Raw genomic sequence first — 16,949 nt, forward strand, 5'->3', positions numbered from 1 at the left:
GTGCTCAGTTATTGCAATATACTTTTTTAAAAGAATCTTTATGTATGTGGTGCTGAGGATGGAACTCAGTGCCTCACACGTGCGAGGCAAGCACTCTGCCACTGAGCTACAGCCCCAGCTCCACAATATACTTTTTTTTTTTTTTTTTTTTGGGTGCTGGGGTTTGAACCCAGGGCCTTGTGCTTACAAGGCAAGCACTCTACCGACTGAGCTATCTCCCCAGCCCCCCACAATACACTTTTAACCAACTATTTAAACCAGGCTGCCCTACCTCTACAGACAGTGCCATTTTCCATTAGCACAATTCAGTGTTTGAAGAACTCACTATGAGTTCAGTGTGCTGCGATTCTAACTTGGATTCCACCCATGACAATGTAATCTAGTCATTAAACTTTGCTCATCTCCATTTGGTGAGGACGCTGGGTAGAGAGGTTTGGCTGGAGCCAGCATCCCCCACGTCCTTGCCTCTGCGCTCTGGGAGGGTGCCTGTGTCCGCCTCCCTGCCTGGAACCCAGCTTTCCAATTCCCAAATGCTCTTAATCCGAGGCCTCCCTGCCGACACAGAGAGATGGAAACCAGCCTTTGAATCGGGCCCCCCAGCAGGGCCCCAACTCTGCAGGGGGAATGACTGCAGGAGAGCTGGTCTCCCTGCTTCCCACACCTGGGGACCCTGTGGCACCCCCTCCTGCAGGGACTCTCCTTGGATAGTACAGCTGCCAGAGGTCACTTCCAACCTTGGAGCTCTATGACCTGCACCCACACCCCAGCTGCAAAGCATTGTCTTATTTTTAGCATTAAAAGAGAAGTGGAGACTTTGCCATTGTGTCTCCTTAGAAACGGGTCTGGAGGGGGGGCAAGCTCTCCTCCCACACGCTGTACTTCAGGTGGTGCCCCTCAGCACCCTGGCCAGCTCTGTGCTCCAGCAGAGAGTGAGGAGCAGCACCAGGAGCGTCCCGGCTCCCCGACACATGGTCACACAGTGCAATGAATCACGTGCATTTAGTGTTGTCGTTTTTGGTACTGAGAATTGAACCCAGGGGCGTTTTACCACTGAGCCACCGCTCCAGTCCTTTTTAACTTTTTCTCGCTGAGTTGCTGAGGCTGGCTATGAACTTATGATGATTTTTGTCTGGGCCTCCCAAGTCGCTGGGATTACAGGCGTGTGCCACCCTGTCTGGCTGAGGGGGTTGAGGATGGGTCAGATCGGGGTGGCCAGAAGACTGTGACAGACATTTTGGAAGTTGCTGCAGATAGGCCTGACAGGAGGGAGGGTTGAAAAGTGAAGGTCAACGCTGGCACTTCACATGCTAAGGAACACAGGTCTGTAGGGTGACGGGTATGGCTGAAGATGCCCAGGGACCCTGTATCACTGAGCCCTGCAAGCTTGTCACACTCCACCCACTCACGTGGCTAACTCTCCTGTGGAAAGGTACATTTTAAAATAACCTCACATTTCGAGTAATCTTGACCCCTTCAAGTTAAGTCTCCACTCCACTGATAATCTTACACAATAAGGTATTGAAAAATCTTGCTTTTTTGGTGGGGGGTAACAGGGATTGAACTCTGGTCACTGAGCCACATCCCCAGCCCTATTTTGTACTTTTCTTTAGAGACAGGGTCTCACTGAGTTGCTTAGCGCCTAGCTTTTGCTGAGGCTGGCTTTGAACTCTTGATCCTCCTGCCTCAGCCTCCCGAACTGCTGGGGTTACAGACATGCACTAACGCGCCCAGAGAAAAATCCTTTAATGACCAGGATGCAAAGCCTCCCCGTCAGCCCTTGCCAAACAAGAGGTTGGCTGTGATCCCCAGGGCACCCCACCTGTTGTGCACAGCGGTCCACTGACCTTTCAGGCCCTGGTCCATGTCCCCCTCTTGGTCTTGGAGCAGGGCGTAGCCCTCAGCGTGATCTTCCATGGTGTCAAACTCCTGGCGCGGCTCAGCCATCCTGGTGCAAGGCTCGCCTGGGAGGAAGAGAAGCAAGGGGTGAGATGGCAGGTGGGGTGCTGAGCTGAGGGACTCGCTTCCCAGGAGAGTGGGGTGCCCCCTCCCCCAGGTCACGGCAGGCAGGTTTTGGCCATCCCACTCCCCTCTCCAGCGAGCAGGTGCCGGTCTCATCTCAAGCTCCGCCTTCTCGTCAAAGCGTTGGGACCTTTCTGTGCGTTTGCACGTCGCCAGCGTCACGCCAGCTGCCGTTCAAACACCCTGCGAGGCACAGGCAGGCGCTGCGGGCTGGACCTCTTTCTCCCCGCACTCTCCGCGTCTGCAGAAGATAATGCTAGGGCTTTTTTTTTTTTTTGACTTCTAGTTAGACTTATTTTATGGAGAGGGTAGGATCAGACAGGAGAGGGAAGGCGATCACAGGGCTTTTACGGTCAGACAAATGAGGCCCAGAGAAACAGAGTGATCGTTCTATCAACGGCAGCCAAACCAACGCTCGTTCTGTTTTAGTTAGAGACCGGTCCCGCTGTGCTGTCCAGGCCGGCCCTGCACTCCTGGGCTCGCTCCATCTCCTGCCTCCCTTCCAAGCGGGTGGGGCTGCAGGTGCGCCTGGCTGTTTTACTTACTCCATGGCGCTGGGGATGGTAGCTAGGCAAGTGATCTGACTTCTGCACCCCGTCCCTGCCCTCGGCACCCTTCTTGCTGTTCACACTTTGCATTGCTTTTGTGAACAGCTGCGGCTCTGGGTTTCCACAGCCCAGGCAATGGGGCCCCAGAGCCGGTGCCATGGTGCATGTCTGTCATCCCAGCAGCTCCGGAGGCTGAGGCAGGAGGGTCTCGAGCTCAAAACCAGCCTCGGCAACAGCAAGGTGTAAGCAACTCAGTGAGACCCTGTCTCTAAATAAAACACAAAATGGGGCTGGGGATGCGGCTCAGTGGTTGAGTTCAGTCCCCAGTAACCCTCAGAAAATAGGGCTCCGAGGCTCCAGTGCCGGGATGGCACTGGAGGTGACCGGGGAGGCTGGGAGAGTCATTTTCCCAGGCCTCTTTTTATCAGATGGTGACCCCTGGGTGGAAAATCCACATGTATGACAGATGGTCACACTGTTTCTTCTGGAAGTCTCGAAGCCCACCCTCCAGGGACTCCCTGAGAGGACAGGCTCACCATGGTGCACCCTTCTTCATTTAGATACCTCACACCGCCAGCCGCTGTATTGCCACAGGCGGTTCTTGTCACCCAACTGACATCCAGATCAGAGGCTGTGACCCTCTGCATTTCCACCCAGTCAGTGAGAGGCGGGTAAATCAGGGGCACAGTGGCTGCTCCCCACTCTGCTGAGCAGAGCCTGGAGCGGGGACAGCGGGTCGGCCTGGACTCTGCTCACCCGCAGGGGTGGCACCAAGAGAGGTGCCTGAGGTTAACTGGCAACTGTAGGCAGGGTCACCTGGATGAGTCAGGAGGTGACCAAAACGGTCAAGGCGCACAGTCCAAAGGCTGTCGAGGAGGGCGGGTGAGGAGGTGGGCAGGAAGGGGCGCACCCAGGAAGTGCATTTGAGAAAATATTGGATCAGGCTTCAAAACGGGTGAGGCCAGGCAGGGAGATGAGGACACAGCGGCACACTAGAGGCTGCGTCAGGGCAGCACAGTCACTAGGAGCCCAGGCGGCTGGACGATGAGGGCAGGTCCTGTGTTTAGATGGAAGAGTCCCCCACCCCACACTGGTGACTCATTTCACTTAATAAGCTCCGGAAAATTCATTTAACTACCCCTCTGACTTCCGTGATCATTTTGTTTTTTTTCGGGTACTAGGGATTGAACCAAGGGGTGCTCTACCACTGAGCTACATCCCCGACCCTTTTGACTTTTTATTTCTTTTTATTCTTTGGTATCAGAGATTGAACCCAGGGGTGCTTAACCACGGGGCCACATCCCCAGTCCTTTTTATTTTTTATTTTGAGACAGGGTCTCACTATGTTGCTGGGGCTGGCTTTGAACTCGCAATCCTCCTGTCTCAGCCTCCCAAGCCACTGGGATTACAGGAGTGCACCACCACACCCGGCCTGACTTTTTATTTTGAGACAGCTTCTTGTTAAATTCCTGAGGCTGGTCTCAAACTTCCGATCCTCCTGTCTTGGCCTCCTGAGTCACTGGGATTACAAGTGTGCACCACCATGCCTGGCTAATTTTAAGTTTTTCATGAGTCTTTATTTTAATGGGTTTTAATGGAGAGGTAGTCCACTTTAGCTTCAAGTCAAGGGTCAGAAAAAATTTTCAATGTCAAGGGTCAGAGAGTAAATTCTGCAGGCTCTGTGCCATCTCTGCTGGGTACTGGGAAAACAATCATGATGATAAATGAATTGGCATGGCTATGTTGTGAGAAAATTTTTATTTATGGACATTGGAATTTGAATTGCATACACTTGTCATGGGTCATGAAATAGCATTCTTCTTCTTGGTACTGAGGATTGAACCCAGGGGCCTTTTACCACTGAGCTACAATACAGTCCTTTTTATATTTTATTTTGAGACAGGGTCTCACTAAGTTTTTGAGCCTGGCCTCAAACATGTAATCCTCCTACCTCAGCCTCCGGAGTCACTGGGCTTAAGGGTGTGGGTCACCACGCCCAGGAATATCATTCTTCTTTTACATTTGATTTTTTCAACCATTTGAAAACACTGAGGCATTCTTAGCTCAAGGCTAGATTCTGCCTCGGGGCCATAGTTTGCAGACTTCTTAAGGCTTCCAGTATTTCTTGAACAGAAACAAAAACAAAACAAAACGAAAACTATAAATAAATAAGTCTCAGCTAAAGTCACCATGTTGTGGTTACCCAGAGTGGATTTGTAGTTTCCATACTGGGTTTCTTCAGCTGCTCTAGAGGGTCCCAGAGGCTCCAACTCAGGAGAACCGGGGTCACGGCTAGGTGTGGGCAGTGCTGTTGTTCTGGGGACTGGGGACGCTGGCCAGGGTGTGCACGGCTGCTGGGCTTCCTTGTTCAACCCCACGGAGTGGCCAACAGGGCAGTGGGTCCTACGGCCCTGCTTTCTAATGACCCCTCTGTCCTGCCACTGCCCCCACAGACGCTGCTGGACCAGAGAGTCAGACGCAGGGGAAGCTGGATAAATTACAGGGGCCAGTGCAGAAATTAAATCATCCTTAAAAACACAGGCTACTATTCACCATGCAAAATAAACAAACTGCATCTCAAGGGCCAATATTTTTCTTTGCGGAAAATGGAATGCATGGGAGGAACTCTCTAAGCAGAAAGGCTCGCCACGCCCAGACCCCGGCGGCCTGCATCCTGAGGTTCCTGCACCTTTTCAAGGTGCTAATGTTTTGGAACCTATGGGCCATGATAAGAAGGACGGGCCTGTGCTGAGTGTGGTGGCGCACACCCGTAACCCCAGAGGCTCCGGAGGCTGAGGCAGGAGGATTGCAAGTTGGAGGCCAGCCCGGACAACTTAGTGAGCTCCTGTCTCAAAAGAAAAACTTCAAAAGGTCCTGGGGATGTAGCCCAGTGGTAGAGCACCTGCCTAGCATGCACGAGGCCCTGGGTTCAATTCCCGGCACTGCAGGGGGTCGGGGAGGGGAGACAAGTCCATGTTCTGGAGCATTCCTGGGGGTCTGCTTGCTGTAGGCAGAAAACAGAACCCAGAGAGAGGAGGTCTCTGGGGAGCAAAAGGAAGTGACTCTTCTTCCCTGTCTTAGGACAAACACTGATGGCACCTAAGCATGTGAGTCTGGGGGGACCTGCCTGGGTTGATGCTGTGGGAGCCCCAGGCCTGGTAACAGGAAGTGCTGGCCCACAACCTGCCCAAGAGGGTGCTGCTCCCCTCTGGCCCTGCCTGGGCAGCTGACAGGCACCCCAGGGGCCCTCGCAACTGCACCACCATCATCGTTGTAGACACCAGGATTCCCAGGAATCTGGGGAGTCGCCCGCCCAAGGTCACACGTGGGAGGCAGCCTTGAATGTCAAGGCTGTGTCCTGACAGCAGGGACCCTGGGCTGCCCCTCACCACATCCTTCCATCCTGGACACACGCAGTTCCCCGACTTCCTGTCTGGGACGCTGGGGCACAGCTCTGGGGTGCAGGGGGAGCAGAGCCAGGGCTCACACTCCGCAGCCCGAGACTAGAGAGCAGTGGCTTCTCTGGTCATTAGGTTTTCATCCCCTGAATGTCACCCGTGACCCCTACACCAATGTCACCCGCTCTTCCTACACCAGTGTTTTATTCTAAGTGGGTTCACTGGGCCTATGTCCCCTGCTTAGGAGCCTGGGGGCCAGTGACAGGACAGCAGGTCTCTGGTCCAGGTCCAGGGGGCAGGCAGGGGACCCTGGCATCCTGCCCAGGGTCTGCACACGGGCCCTGCCGCCTGCCTTACCACCCCACCCGACTGCTGCTGCCCTCCTCAGAGCCAAAGGCGGACAGGTCCTGGGGAATGAACCGGCACAGGCCAGAACCAACCAACAGCTGGCACCGCCCGGCCTGCTGGGCCCGAGACTCAGGCCAGGACGGTGCTCTGGAAAGACCTAGGCAAGGCCAGACCAGGCGGTCACCTCCCCCCACATCCCTGCGACCTCAGTATAACACAGACCCAGGAACAGGCACACCAAAGCCGGCTTCCTCGCCCGCCTTCCTCACTCCCCTGGTCTCCCTGATATCCTGCTTCCCATTGCCAGGCAGAGAGGAGGTGGGTGGGCACAAAAGTTGAGTTACACTTGGGAAATAAAATGGGTCCTATTTTAGGGACCCTTGGAGAAGGAGTGCCTCCTGACAAGAGGAACGAGACCCAGGATCCCGGATCCTGTCCCCCACGTTCTGCAGCTAACCTGAGGCCTCGGAGAGGGCCGGCTGGGCCCCAGCCTGCAGGGCGACACCCAGCCGAGTGCTGGACCAAGCAGAGACTCGGTGTCTTTCTCTCCTTTTGAACTTTCTGTGGTTGAGGCAAAATGAATCGTTGGTGATCATTTTAAAGTGAACTGGGCTCTTCTGGGCATTTCATATAAATGAAACAATACAGTATGGCCTTGTGTGACTGGCTTCCTGCACTGAGTGTGCGTTTTCAGGACTCACCCAGGTGGAACGTGGGGCACTATTTCAGCCACTGTATGGATTTACCGCCGGCGTGTGTGTGTGTTTATTTGGTAACAGGGATTGAACCCAGGGGTGCTTTACCACTGAGCCACATCCCCAGCCCTTTTTATTTTTTATTTTGGGACAACGTCTGGCCATGTCACCTAGGGCCCTGATAGGTGGCTGAGGCTAGCCTGGAGCATGGGACCACACCTCCGGGGTGGCTGGGATTACAGTGTGCACCGCTGCGCCTGCCTCCCACATCTGTTCATCCGTTATCCATGGGTGGACGCCCACAGCTGACTGAGAACTAGATGACCTGGAACTTTCTATTGTGACCGCCCCCCCCCAGGGAAGCATGGAAAGGGGTTGGAGGGAAAAGGTGTGAGGCCAAAAGAGGGAAGGTTGGGGAGGAAGGAGACAGGCAGGGGCCCCAGACAACCTTCAACTTCTTCCTCATGTTGGCGAGGCAGGGCCCCCCCAGGCCTCCAGACCCTCAGAGGCAAGAGTCGTGCAGCGGAGACCCTGGCTCCCTTCCCAGGCTGAAAGACCAGCAAACTGCTCAGCAGAGTCCAGGTGTTCTGTGCAGCCAATCGGTCACCCAGCTCGGCCATCCAGTGTCAGGGTGGGGGATGAGGGACCCCCAGACGCCTGGTCCCCCCACAAAGGTGATTCTGGAGTACAAATGGTGACCCTGATTCTGATCTGGAACAGGTTTGCTGTTTTCCTAGGCATTTTGCATGACAGTGCATCCAGGTTCCTGAGGAGCAGGGTAGCCGGGCAGGGTGGGATTCCCAAACAGATAAAGGACCCCAGGGCCAGTGACCTGCCCAGGCCACAGTCCCTGACTCTGCGGCCCCACCCCCCACACACCGCAGACCTCCCCTGTGCCAACCCCTAGGGCCTCCCCTCTGCTCCCCAGAGGTTCCCTCTACAAAAGCCAATTAGGTGCTCCCCAGGGAGAGCTTCCTGAGGTTCCTGAGTGAAAGCCCCAGCCTTTGCTCCTGCACAGACCCCCCCCCCCCCACGGAAACCTAAACCTCCGGGGGGCTGAGGTCTGTCAGAGATGAAGACCAAATGGCCTTCCCCTACCTGCCTCCCGATCCTCACTCTTATCAGAGCAAAATGGGTAGGTGAACAGTCCTTCAGTTCTAGAGAGCACACTCTCCAGAGCGCATTCTGTTCTTGGGGAGCACTCCCCGTGGGCAGCTGGATTAACAGCGTCTGCTTACTGGAGCCCTGAGGAGAAGCCATTCCGAGGGGGCTTCAGAGAGGATCTCTCCAGAAGAAATCATTGCTTCACTTTTTACAGGAGAAAGTTAGACTCAGAGAGGTTCAGTAACGGGTTTAAGGTCACACAGCTAATCAGAGCAGGGTCTGAACTCACACGGGGATCTTTTCAAAGGCTCATCACCTTCTTAAAAGGGGAGCTGGAGGTCATGACCCAGTCTCGGATGGAGTCGGGGTGCGGGGGTTAAGGGAGAACCCGAGGCAAGAGCTGGTCTCCGCCCTTCGCTCACCTCGGCCCCAGCTGGGCGCACTGCGGTGCCATCCAGGCTCCAGACCCGGGGCCCAGCGTCCTGGTCCCAAGGCCACGACTCCGAGAGCGGGTCCCGGGGAGCCGCCCGGGTGGCGCGTGCCCGGCGCACACTAGGGGGCGCCCGCCGCCCGGCGGGGCCGCGAGGAGGGACCGGCGCCGTGACTCAGCGAACCCGGCACCTGAGCCCGCAGGGAGATGACCCGGCTGCGCTGCGTTGTGAGCGCCCCGAAGACACGTTAAAAGAACCGCTCTCGGGCCTGTGAATTCGATCTCCGTCAAGCTATTTTAAAAAAATAATAAAAACCAAAACTCTCAGTAGGGATCTGCAGAGAACCGAAAACCACGGAGAGAGAAACCTAGAATCCCCAATATCGCGAAACCGGCTTCGCTCGCACAGTTTGCTTTTGGCCTCCGCACCCCATCTTTCCTCGGCTGATCGCTTTTCCTGCTCTCCCATGAATTGGCCCGTGCCCTGGGGTGGGAACCAGGGCATAGTGATAGCAACCACGTTTCAGGCGTTTCCAGGTATCGGCTCATTTAATTCCACAACAGCTGGTTATGCTGCCTACTTTGGCAGATTTGGAAACTGGCACAGAAAGATTGGGTGAGTTGCTGGAGGTCACACAGCATATAATGGAGCCAGGCAGGCTGGGAAGTGACTTATTAAACCAAGTGATGAGAGGGTGATTATTTCAGGCAGCGACTGATGACAGCTAAGGGGGCTTCAGAGAGGATCTCTCTCAGGAGAGAAGAAATTATTGCTCAGGACATAGGCTTGACCAGACTAAAGCTCTGGTTCTCTTCGAGAACTTTCTTCTGGCATTTCCACTCATGCTTATGGCCATGATACACGCCTGGTGAAGGGGTGGTGGGTGGGCATCCTAGTCCCCCGAACAGCAGCAGGTTTTTTGTTTTTTTTTTTCTTACACCTTTAACCATTGAGCCACATCCCCAGCCCTTTTTTTTTTTCTTTTTTCAGGGGCTGGGGATTGAACCCAGGGCCTTGTGCTTGCAAGGCAAGCACTCTACCACCTGAGCCATATCACCCACCAGCCCTTTTTTTTTTTTAATTAATTTTATTTATTTATAAGTGGTGCTGAGAATCTAACCCAGTGCCTCACACATGCTAGGCAAGCGCTCTACCACTGAGTCACAACCCCAACACCCCCAACCCTTTTTAAAATATTTTATTTAGAGACAGGGTCTCACTGAGTTGCTGAGGCTGGCTTTGAACCTATGATCCTCCTGCCTCAGCCTCCCGAGCTGCTGGGAGCAGCAGGTCTTGAGGAAACCCTCCACTCAGCACGCAGGGAACCAACTGTAACCTAGGAAAGAGCCTCCAGGACTTAAATGACCCCCATCAGCTGGGGCCCGGCAACTCTGATGCCACAGACGCTCCTCTGTCTCAGTAATAGTGGGTGACAGTTGGTCAGCAATGTCCAGACTGCGAGATCCGCCCCCTTCATGTCCCCCTCCTCTCCCACCCCTCACAGGGGACACCCAGCCCTAGGCAAGCAGAGGAGGCACTGACGAGGCTGCAGGGAGCACACTGTCAACCTCAGAGGAGCTTGTGGTCACATCACAGCGCAGCTTATCACAGAATGTTCTAGAACCAAATAATAATACAGATCCAGATTTCAAGCAAAACTGCCGGATCCAATGGAGAGAAGATAAGGAGCCCACAGAGAGGAAAGACGCTGGTGAGGAGAGACTGGAATAATTCTGGGCCTCCGTCCAAGGGAGCCATCCAGGAGGGCCTGGGGGCATGAGTGAGGCCCTTTCTGGAAGGCTGTGCTCCCAGTATCAGGCCGGCATCCGTTGGCCAGCGTCCACCCCGCTGCAGGCTCTGCAGATTGCATCCGAGAGGCAATTCTGGTTGTAAGTCCACGTTTCTGGTTTTTGTTTGTTTGTTTTAACTAAAAGTCGCTCTCCTTTGTAACTACAGGACTCACCGAGCAGTGTTTGCAAAATCTGTCACGCTGCGGTGGCCTGGGTTTCCAGAACACCAGGAGCTTTCCCTTCAGTCCCCTTGGGATAAGTCCAGCTCAGCGGCTGCTGAGCCTCTGTCCAGCTCAGTGGCCGCCAACATCCCTGGTTACCACTTCATCTACCTCAAAGGAGCCCCCTGAACTCAGAGCCCCAAAGAGGGAACATCCCCTGATGTCAAAGCCAAAAACCAAAATAACAAAACAAAAACAGCAAAAAATTGGTTTTCCTGAGCAAATCACTGTTAGACTTTGAGAGAAGGGCAGGGTAGAGACGGTGTTGTGTTCTGGCTGATTCCTACCGGCATAATTTTGAGTGTCTTTGTCACCGGAGTGCGTGTGGTGGGGCGTCTGCTCCACAGCTCTAACAGGCTGCAAATGGTCCACAGACCAAGACAGTGCAGCTAAATCTGCTGGGAAGGGTGGTTTTTAAAGTCTCTCCTTTTTAAGCCATGCATACTCATCTCTAAATAACAAGAGTAAATATTCCTTTTCTGTTTTCAAAACTTTTTTTTTTGGTGTGTGTATGTGTTTGGTACTGGGGATAGAACTTACGGGTGCTTTACCACTGAGCTACATCTGCAGTCTTTTCTATTTTTTATTTAGAGACAGGGTCTTGCCAAGTTGCTGAGGTTGGCCTCAAACTCGTAATCCTCCTGCCTTGGCCTCCCAAGTCACTGGGATTACAGGTGTGTACCACTGCACCTAGTATGAGTAAATATTCCTAGAGTCAGGCACTGTTTGCATATTTTTATCTTTTTTTTTTTATGGTAGCAAGGATTGAACCCAGGGTCAGTAAACACCGAGTCACATCCCCAGCCCTTTAATTTTTGTATTTTATTTAGAGCCAAGTTCTCACTGAGTTGCTCAGCACCTCACTAAGTTGCTGAGGCTGGCTTTGAACTCATGATCTTCTTGCCTCAGCCTGCAGAGCCACTGGGATTACAGGCGTGCACCTCTGTGCTAGACTGTGCATATCTTTAATCTTGAATCTGCACAGCCTCCTGTGTGAAGCAGGGAATGTTATTATCCCCATTTTATGCACTGAAGCTCAGCTGCCTCAGAAACGGAGGATGGATGTGGCTTTGGGTCTACAGCGCTAGCCTTCAGTTTGATGCTGGGTGGTCAGTCTTTGGAGACTTTGAGGCTTCAGTGACCCACAAAGACCACTGGAAGCCCTAAGGTGGGAGGAGCCTCCCAACAGTACGTTAGCTCATCTTAGCTCCATTTTGCAGGTGAAGGAACTGAGGCACAGAACAGCTGCAGGACCTGAAGTGGACCAGAGGCAGTGGCAGAGCTGGGGAGAGAGTCTGGTGTGTGGTCATTTGCTGAAGTTCAGCCTGGAAGGTGAGACCCACTGCCTGTGGGTCTGCGGGGCCCTGTGGGGACACGAAGATGCAGGGGTTCTCTGATGATGAAGGGGTCTCCTCACAGGCAGGCTCTGGCCTTGGCAGTGCCTCGGGCCTCTCAGAGACACCATGGGGCCAGTTGCCAAAGAGCATGATGGGTACCTGGGAGCACCTGCTCCTCCATCAGCCACTATAGGGACTGGTAACAGCTCTGGGCTGTCCCTTCCTGAGGTGCTTGTGGAGATGGCATGGGGCAGGGGAGGCACCCTGCACCCTCCTTCTGGCCCCCTGGTGCAGGGGCTCTCCCTGAAGGTAGGCCTCAGCGTCTGATCGCCATCCTTGATCTTCGCCGGGGTGCAGGGAGTGGCTGCTCCACCCCCACCTGTCTCCTCCTGGAGACGGCAGAGCCGGCCCAGCAGCTGGCCCAGCCCTCGGCTTCTGGGGGGCAGGCATCGTCCCCTAAGCTTCCTGACTGATCCTCGTTCCCTCTCAGACCTCTCTGTGGACTTGGGTGGACGGGACACCTGCAGTGGAGTCCAAAGCCCTGGCTTTGTCAGCCGGGGCCTCTCATTAGCTGGGCAATGCTGGACCAGTCGTTTGCCCTCTCTGAACAACAGATTCTTCGTCAGTTACTTGGGGATGAAGCCACACCTGTCTCACAGGGTGGCTGTGGGGGTCAGTGAGAAAATGCCGGTGAGACAGCACTTCAGTAACCGTCTGGACGGACAGGCCACCATCTGAGCCAGGTGAGCAAGGAGAAGACTTGGAAAGACAAGAGGGTGAACCCCAAGCAGGACTCCTGGGCAGGCAGGAGCGCGTCTGTAGCTTCTGCCCCAGCGCAGGGGACCTGACAGCAGGGGCACACGGGAGGCTACCTGGAGAGGACAGGAAGCCAGGGACTTCTGGGAAGGCATCAGCAGAGCCAGGGTCCCCCGCTGCTCCCTCCTTCCTGGCGGTGCCTAGCGTGGCGGCAAGCACAGGGAGGACTCGCAGGCGATTTGGAGGGTGGGGGCACAGAGGGCCTGGAACTTTCCATGCCAGAGTCTCAGTGTGCTGGGAACCTGCCCAGAAGCAGGGGGAGGTAGGAGTTTGAAAGGTCACAGGGGACAGCCCCGAATGGGATCTTTTAGCCATGACATTTCATTAGATGGGGACAATAGGGAAGACGGAGCGGGCTGGGAGAGCATTCGGAAGGAAAGTGGTAGTTTTTTGAGATGGCTCCATTTCTATTTCTGGAGTCTGAGGACATACCCTGAAAGATGCGGAGGGCACGAGGGTGGCGGGAGTCCATCGCTAATCAGCAGTTGTCTCTCGGTAATGAGTGACCTGAGCTCAGCGTGGTCTTGGAAGGATGGAAAATAAATGGTGTCTGCTGCACACGCTGAAGAAATGGAGTCAAGCACGGGTTCTCGAATCCTCTCGCTGACAGAGGGCCCCGCCCTCTGTCACCTGCTGTGTGGTGGTATGGAGCCCAGAGCTCTGGGCAGTGCAGGGCACACTCCGGCCAGGGTGCCCGGGTCCACTGTGTTCGCTGTGCAGCCCTGGGCAAGTCACACAACCATGCAGAGCCTCGAGGGTCTCGTCCATAAAGCTGGCGACGAGGTGCATTCATACATGTCAAGCTCTGTAAGTGCCGGTGACGGTTATTACCATTAAAACCTTATCCTTTGTTAGTTCAGTCAAGCCTTTCTGTGATCTGTTCATACATTGGGACTACATGGGTTCTCAGGGCCAGGACTCCCCACCCCAACCCAGATCCTGGTCGGCTCTGCCTAGTTTGCATTATATTGATGCTCTGCCCAGGCTGCTCCTGGGGAGGTGCCTGGGGTTGGTTCTAGAATTGGGAGCCCACCCAGGAAGAAACACCCGGAAGCAAAAGAAAGACTGTGAGAATCCACAGCTCTCTCTAAGGGCTCTTGTTTGAAAATACCCAGGACACGTGGTGCCCCCTTGGCCCTCCCGATGCAGCCTCCGGCCAGGCAGGGCAGATGGCAGACCCTGTGAGATCATCCCCTGGTCCCGTGACGGCCTGGGGACAGGGCCAAACCCCGTCCTGGTGCACCCTGCGTGAAGCCAACTGCTTGTGAGAGGGACGCGGGAGGAGCACACACACTGGCTGCAGAGGCCCCTGCATCCACCAGAGAACCTGGGGGTGATAAAAACGGGCATGAAGGGACATTTATAAACAAGAGACGAATGCAGCTGTGTCCGTGCGCAGACTGAAATCCCTCGAGGAGGTCGGCCGAACATCCTCCCGGCTGGATGTCTGGGAAGGGACGTGCCACTGGGACTTTCCCTTGTCAGTGGCTCTGTTTTTGCCTCATTTTAAGAACCTGTACAATATTTACGATCTGGTGAAAAGCAATAAACACAATACAGAAAAAGCCGGCAAGAGTATCAGCGGAACAATGAATTTCTACCTGGAAAAATGATGGTCGCCTCACTCGGGGTGGCGGTGTGCGTGCGCATGCGTGCATGCCTGCCACTCATCAAGAGGGAGACAAGAAAACGTGAATCTGACCCAGGCTCTGTCCCTATCCTCGTGTCCGAGAGGCTCCTGGGTCTTCCAGGTGTCACAGGAGTGACTACCCAAATCAGGCAAGAATACTAAAACCACTGAAGTGTAACTTTTTTTTTGGGGGGGGGGGTTTGGAATGAAGGGAATGGGGGGATGGGAATAGGAAAGACCGCAGAATGACTCAGACGTCACTTTCCTTGCTCATATATGAAGACACAACCAGTGTCACTCCACAAGAATGGGAAGTTATATTCCATGTATTTATAATGTCAAAATGCACTCTAATGTCGTGTATATCTAAAAGGAACAAATCAAAAGAAGAAAAAAAATCTCACCAAGCTATTTGTGAATGATGTTAATAGCATTTAAAGGTAGAAATAAATCATTTGCTATCTGGAATATCACAGTAAGGTGCAGCATCAGAGTTTGGACTTGGTGATCGATGCCAGTGCCAGGTGAGATTGCGTCATCTTGTTGTCTTGGAAGCAGTAACTTCTATTCACCTAAATCTTATGGAAAAAAAAACAACCCATAATATGAGTAAAACTGATCCAAACTTCTTGTTTTATGCCTTTAGAGTACTCTGTACTTGTCTTTTCAAGTGTTGGTACTGATGATCATTAAGTTATTATATAATTTTTTGCTTGATGCTTATTTTTTTAACCTTGACTGAACTGCCTAAGGCCAGGAAGTATTTCTTTTTTATTCACAGATGTGATTGAATCGTAACTTAATGGGGATTTTAAGGCATGTGGAAATTATCATCTCGATACATGTGGCTTTAAAGAATTGAAAAGGAGGCTCAGCATTACATTTATTTTCTGTGACTAAGTCTAAAAATTCAGATGTCCTTCCAACCGGGGCAGGAGCTGCAGGTCCCAGCTGGCCCACAGGACGGCACGGGCCGGTCTCAGCTTCCAGCCTCCTGCTCTCCAGCAGGAGCCCTCCGGCCCCGTCATGAGGAAAGCAATTCACACCAAGGAATGGCTTCTACACAAATTCCTCTGCTTGCCAATCTGGCTTTGGCTCAAACCAGTCTCTGGGGAAAGTTCATCTGTGTTGAAACAAACCGCAAAGGTGGATTCTGGGTGCCTTGTACAAACCTATGAGCTTTTTTGGAGAACACAGGCCCTGGGTGGCAATCTTAAGGAACAAGGCTGAGGCAGAATGTGGGGCTGTGGCCCATCAGGGAGCAGAGGAGCACCAGGAAGACTCCAGGACAAAGGGCACCTTCCCAGGAGATGCGCCCTCATAGTCTAGCAGGCGAGACCAGCAGGGGAGATACACAATGTCAAGTCCTGAGTTAACCTGTTAAAACAGAGCTGGGGCCAGGCACAGCGGTGCGCACCTGTAATTCCAGCAACTCAGGAGGCTGAGGCAGGAGGATTGCAATTTCAAGGCCAGCCTCAGCAATTTAGTGAAACCACAATTTAGTGAGGCCCTGCCTCAAAATAAAAAAAAAAAATGAAAAGGCTGGGATGTAGCTCAGTGATAGAGCCCCCCCAGGGTTCCATCCCCAGTACTGCAAAAACAAACAAACACAAACCAGAACAAAATGTGCTCAGCGGGGAAGCTGGTGTCTGAGGAGATGGAGGTCTGTTTCGGGTGGGCCCCTCAATGCCAAGGCCCAGGCAGTATTCACCGTGTCACCTCCCGGGGAGTGCAGAGGACACTCAGGTGCGCACTTCAGGGGTCTGCACGCTCATTTCCAAAGAGATCACCGTGCATACCACATGACCCTGATCCCACCTCCTCTGGAGGCTCAGGCTGGAAAGAGTCCAGAGACCTGGGCAGGAATTCCTGACCTCCAGGACCTCCTACCTCCTGCACTTGACTCCTGGCTGGTCTTTACTCATTTTGGGGGCGGGACAGGGGTACTGGGGATTGAACCCAGGGACACTCAACCACTGAGCCACATCCCCAGCCCTATTTTGTATTTTATTTAGAGACACTGAGTTGCTTAGCTCCTCCCTTTTGCTGAGGCTGGCTTTAAACTCATGATCCTCCTGCCTCAGCCTCCCGAGGCACGCAGACGTGTGCCACCGTGCCCAGCTTGATCTTTACTCTTGTGCTGGTCGCATCATGTTCCCATGGATTGTTCCCACTGGTTGCCCACCAGAAGGTGAGTACCTTGAAGAGGAGACTCCTTTTTTTGTGTGTGTGCTGGGGATTGAACCCAGGGCCTTGTGCATGCAAGGCAAGGACTCTATCAACTGAGCTATATCCCCAGCCCAGGGGAGGGGACTCCTGTGTGTCCTTTTAAACCATGTAAGCAACTCTACCTGGTGTACTAGGTGCTTGGCATGGGGAGGATGTTTCGTGAGTGGTGGATGAATGAAGGAATCAATGAAAGAAAGAAATGCTACTTCACACCCTGTCAGTGACACGCTGGGGGTCCTGTGTGACCTTCTGTCTCATTCTCAGGCCTTTGTGTGTGCTGCCATTGCAAGTCTCAGGCTTTGTCAAAGCAGCCCCTGCTTCTAGAAGCTTTCCCTTGCATGGGCCACTCCAGCTTCTGGGATTACAACTGAACCCTGACACCC

General features: G+C 53.6%; 1 protein-coding gene and 1 long non-coding RNA gene across 14 annotated transcripts in view; one reads left to right on the forward strand and one right to left on the reverse strand.

Moving 5' to 3' along the window:
• The window catches only part of Mapt (microtubule associated protein tau), a 97,322-nt gene that overhangs the window by 42,983 nt on the left and 37,390 nt on the right, over nt 1-16,949 (reverse strand). For all 13 annotated transcript variants that reach the window (XM_047547096.1, XM_047547098.1, XM_047547095.1 and 10 more), the window contains exon 2: nt 1,845-1,961. In XM_047547096.1, the coding sequence (XP_047403052.1) occupies nt 1,845-1,944 (100 nt within the window). In that variant the 5' untranslated portion in view covers nt 1,945-1,961. The remainder of the gene's footprint in view (nt 1-1,844; nt 1,962-16,949) is intronic.
• On the forward strand, nt 9,015-12,297 carry LOC124980976 (uncharacterized). The gene is made up of 3 exons (XR_007107903.1): nt 9,015-9,158; nt 10,048-10,432; nt 11,775-12,297. It is a non-coding gene; the product is annotated as an uncharacterized LOC124980976 (long non-coding RNA).

This window comes from Sciurus carolinensis, chromosome 3, assembly GCF_902686445.1.
Source record: "Sciurus carolinensis chromosome 3, mSciCar1.2, whole genome shotgun sequence".
Lineage (NCBI taxonomy): Eukaryota > Metazoa > Chordata > Mammalia > Rodentia > Sciuridae > Sciurus > Sciurus carolinensis.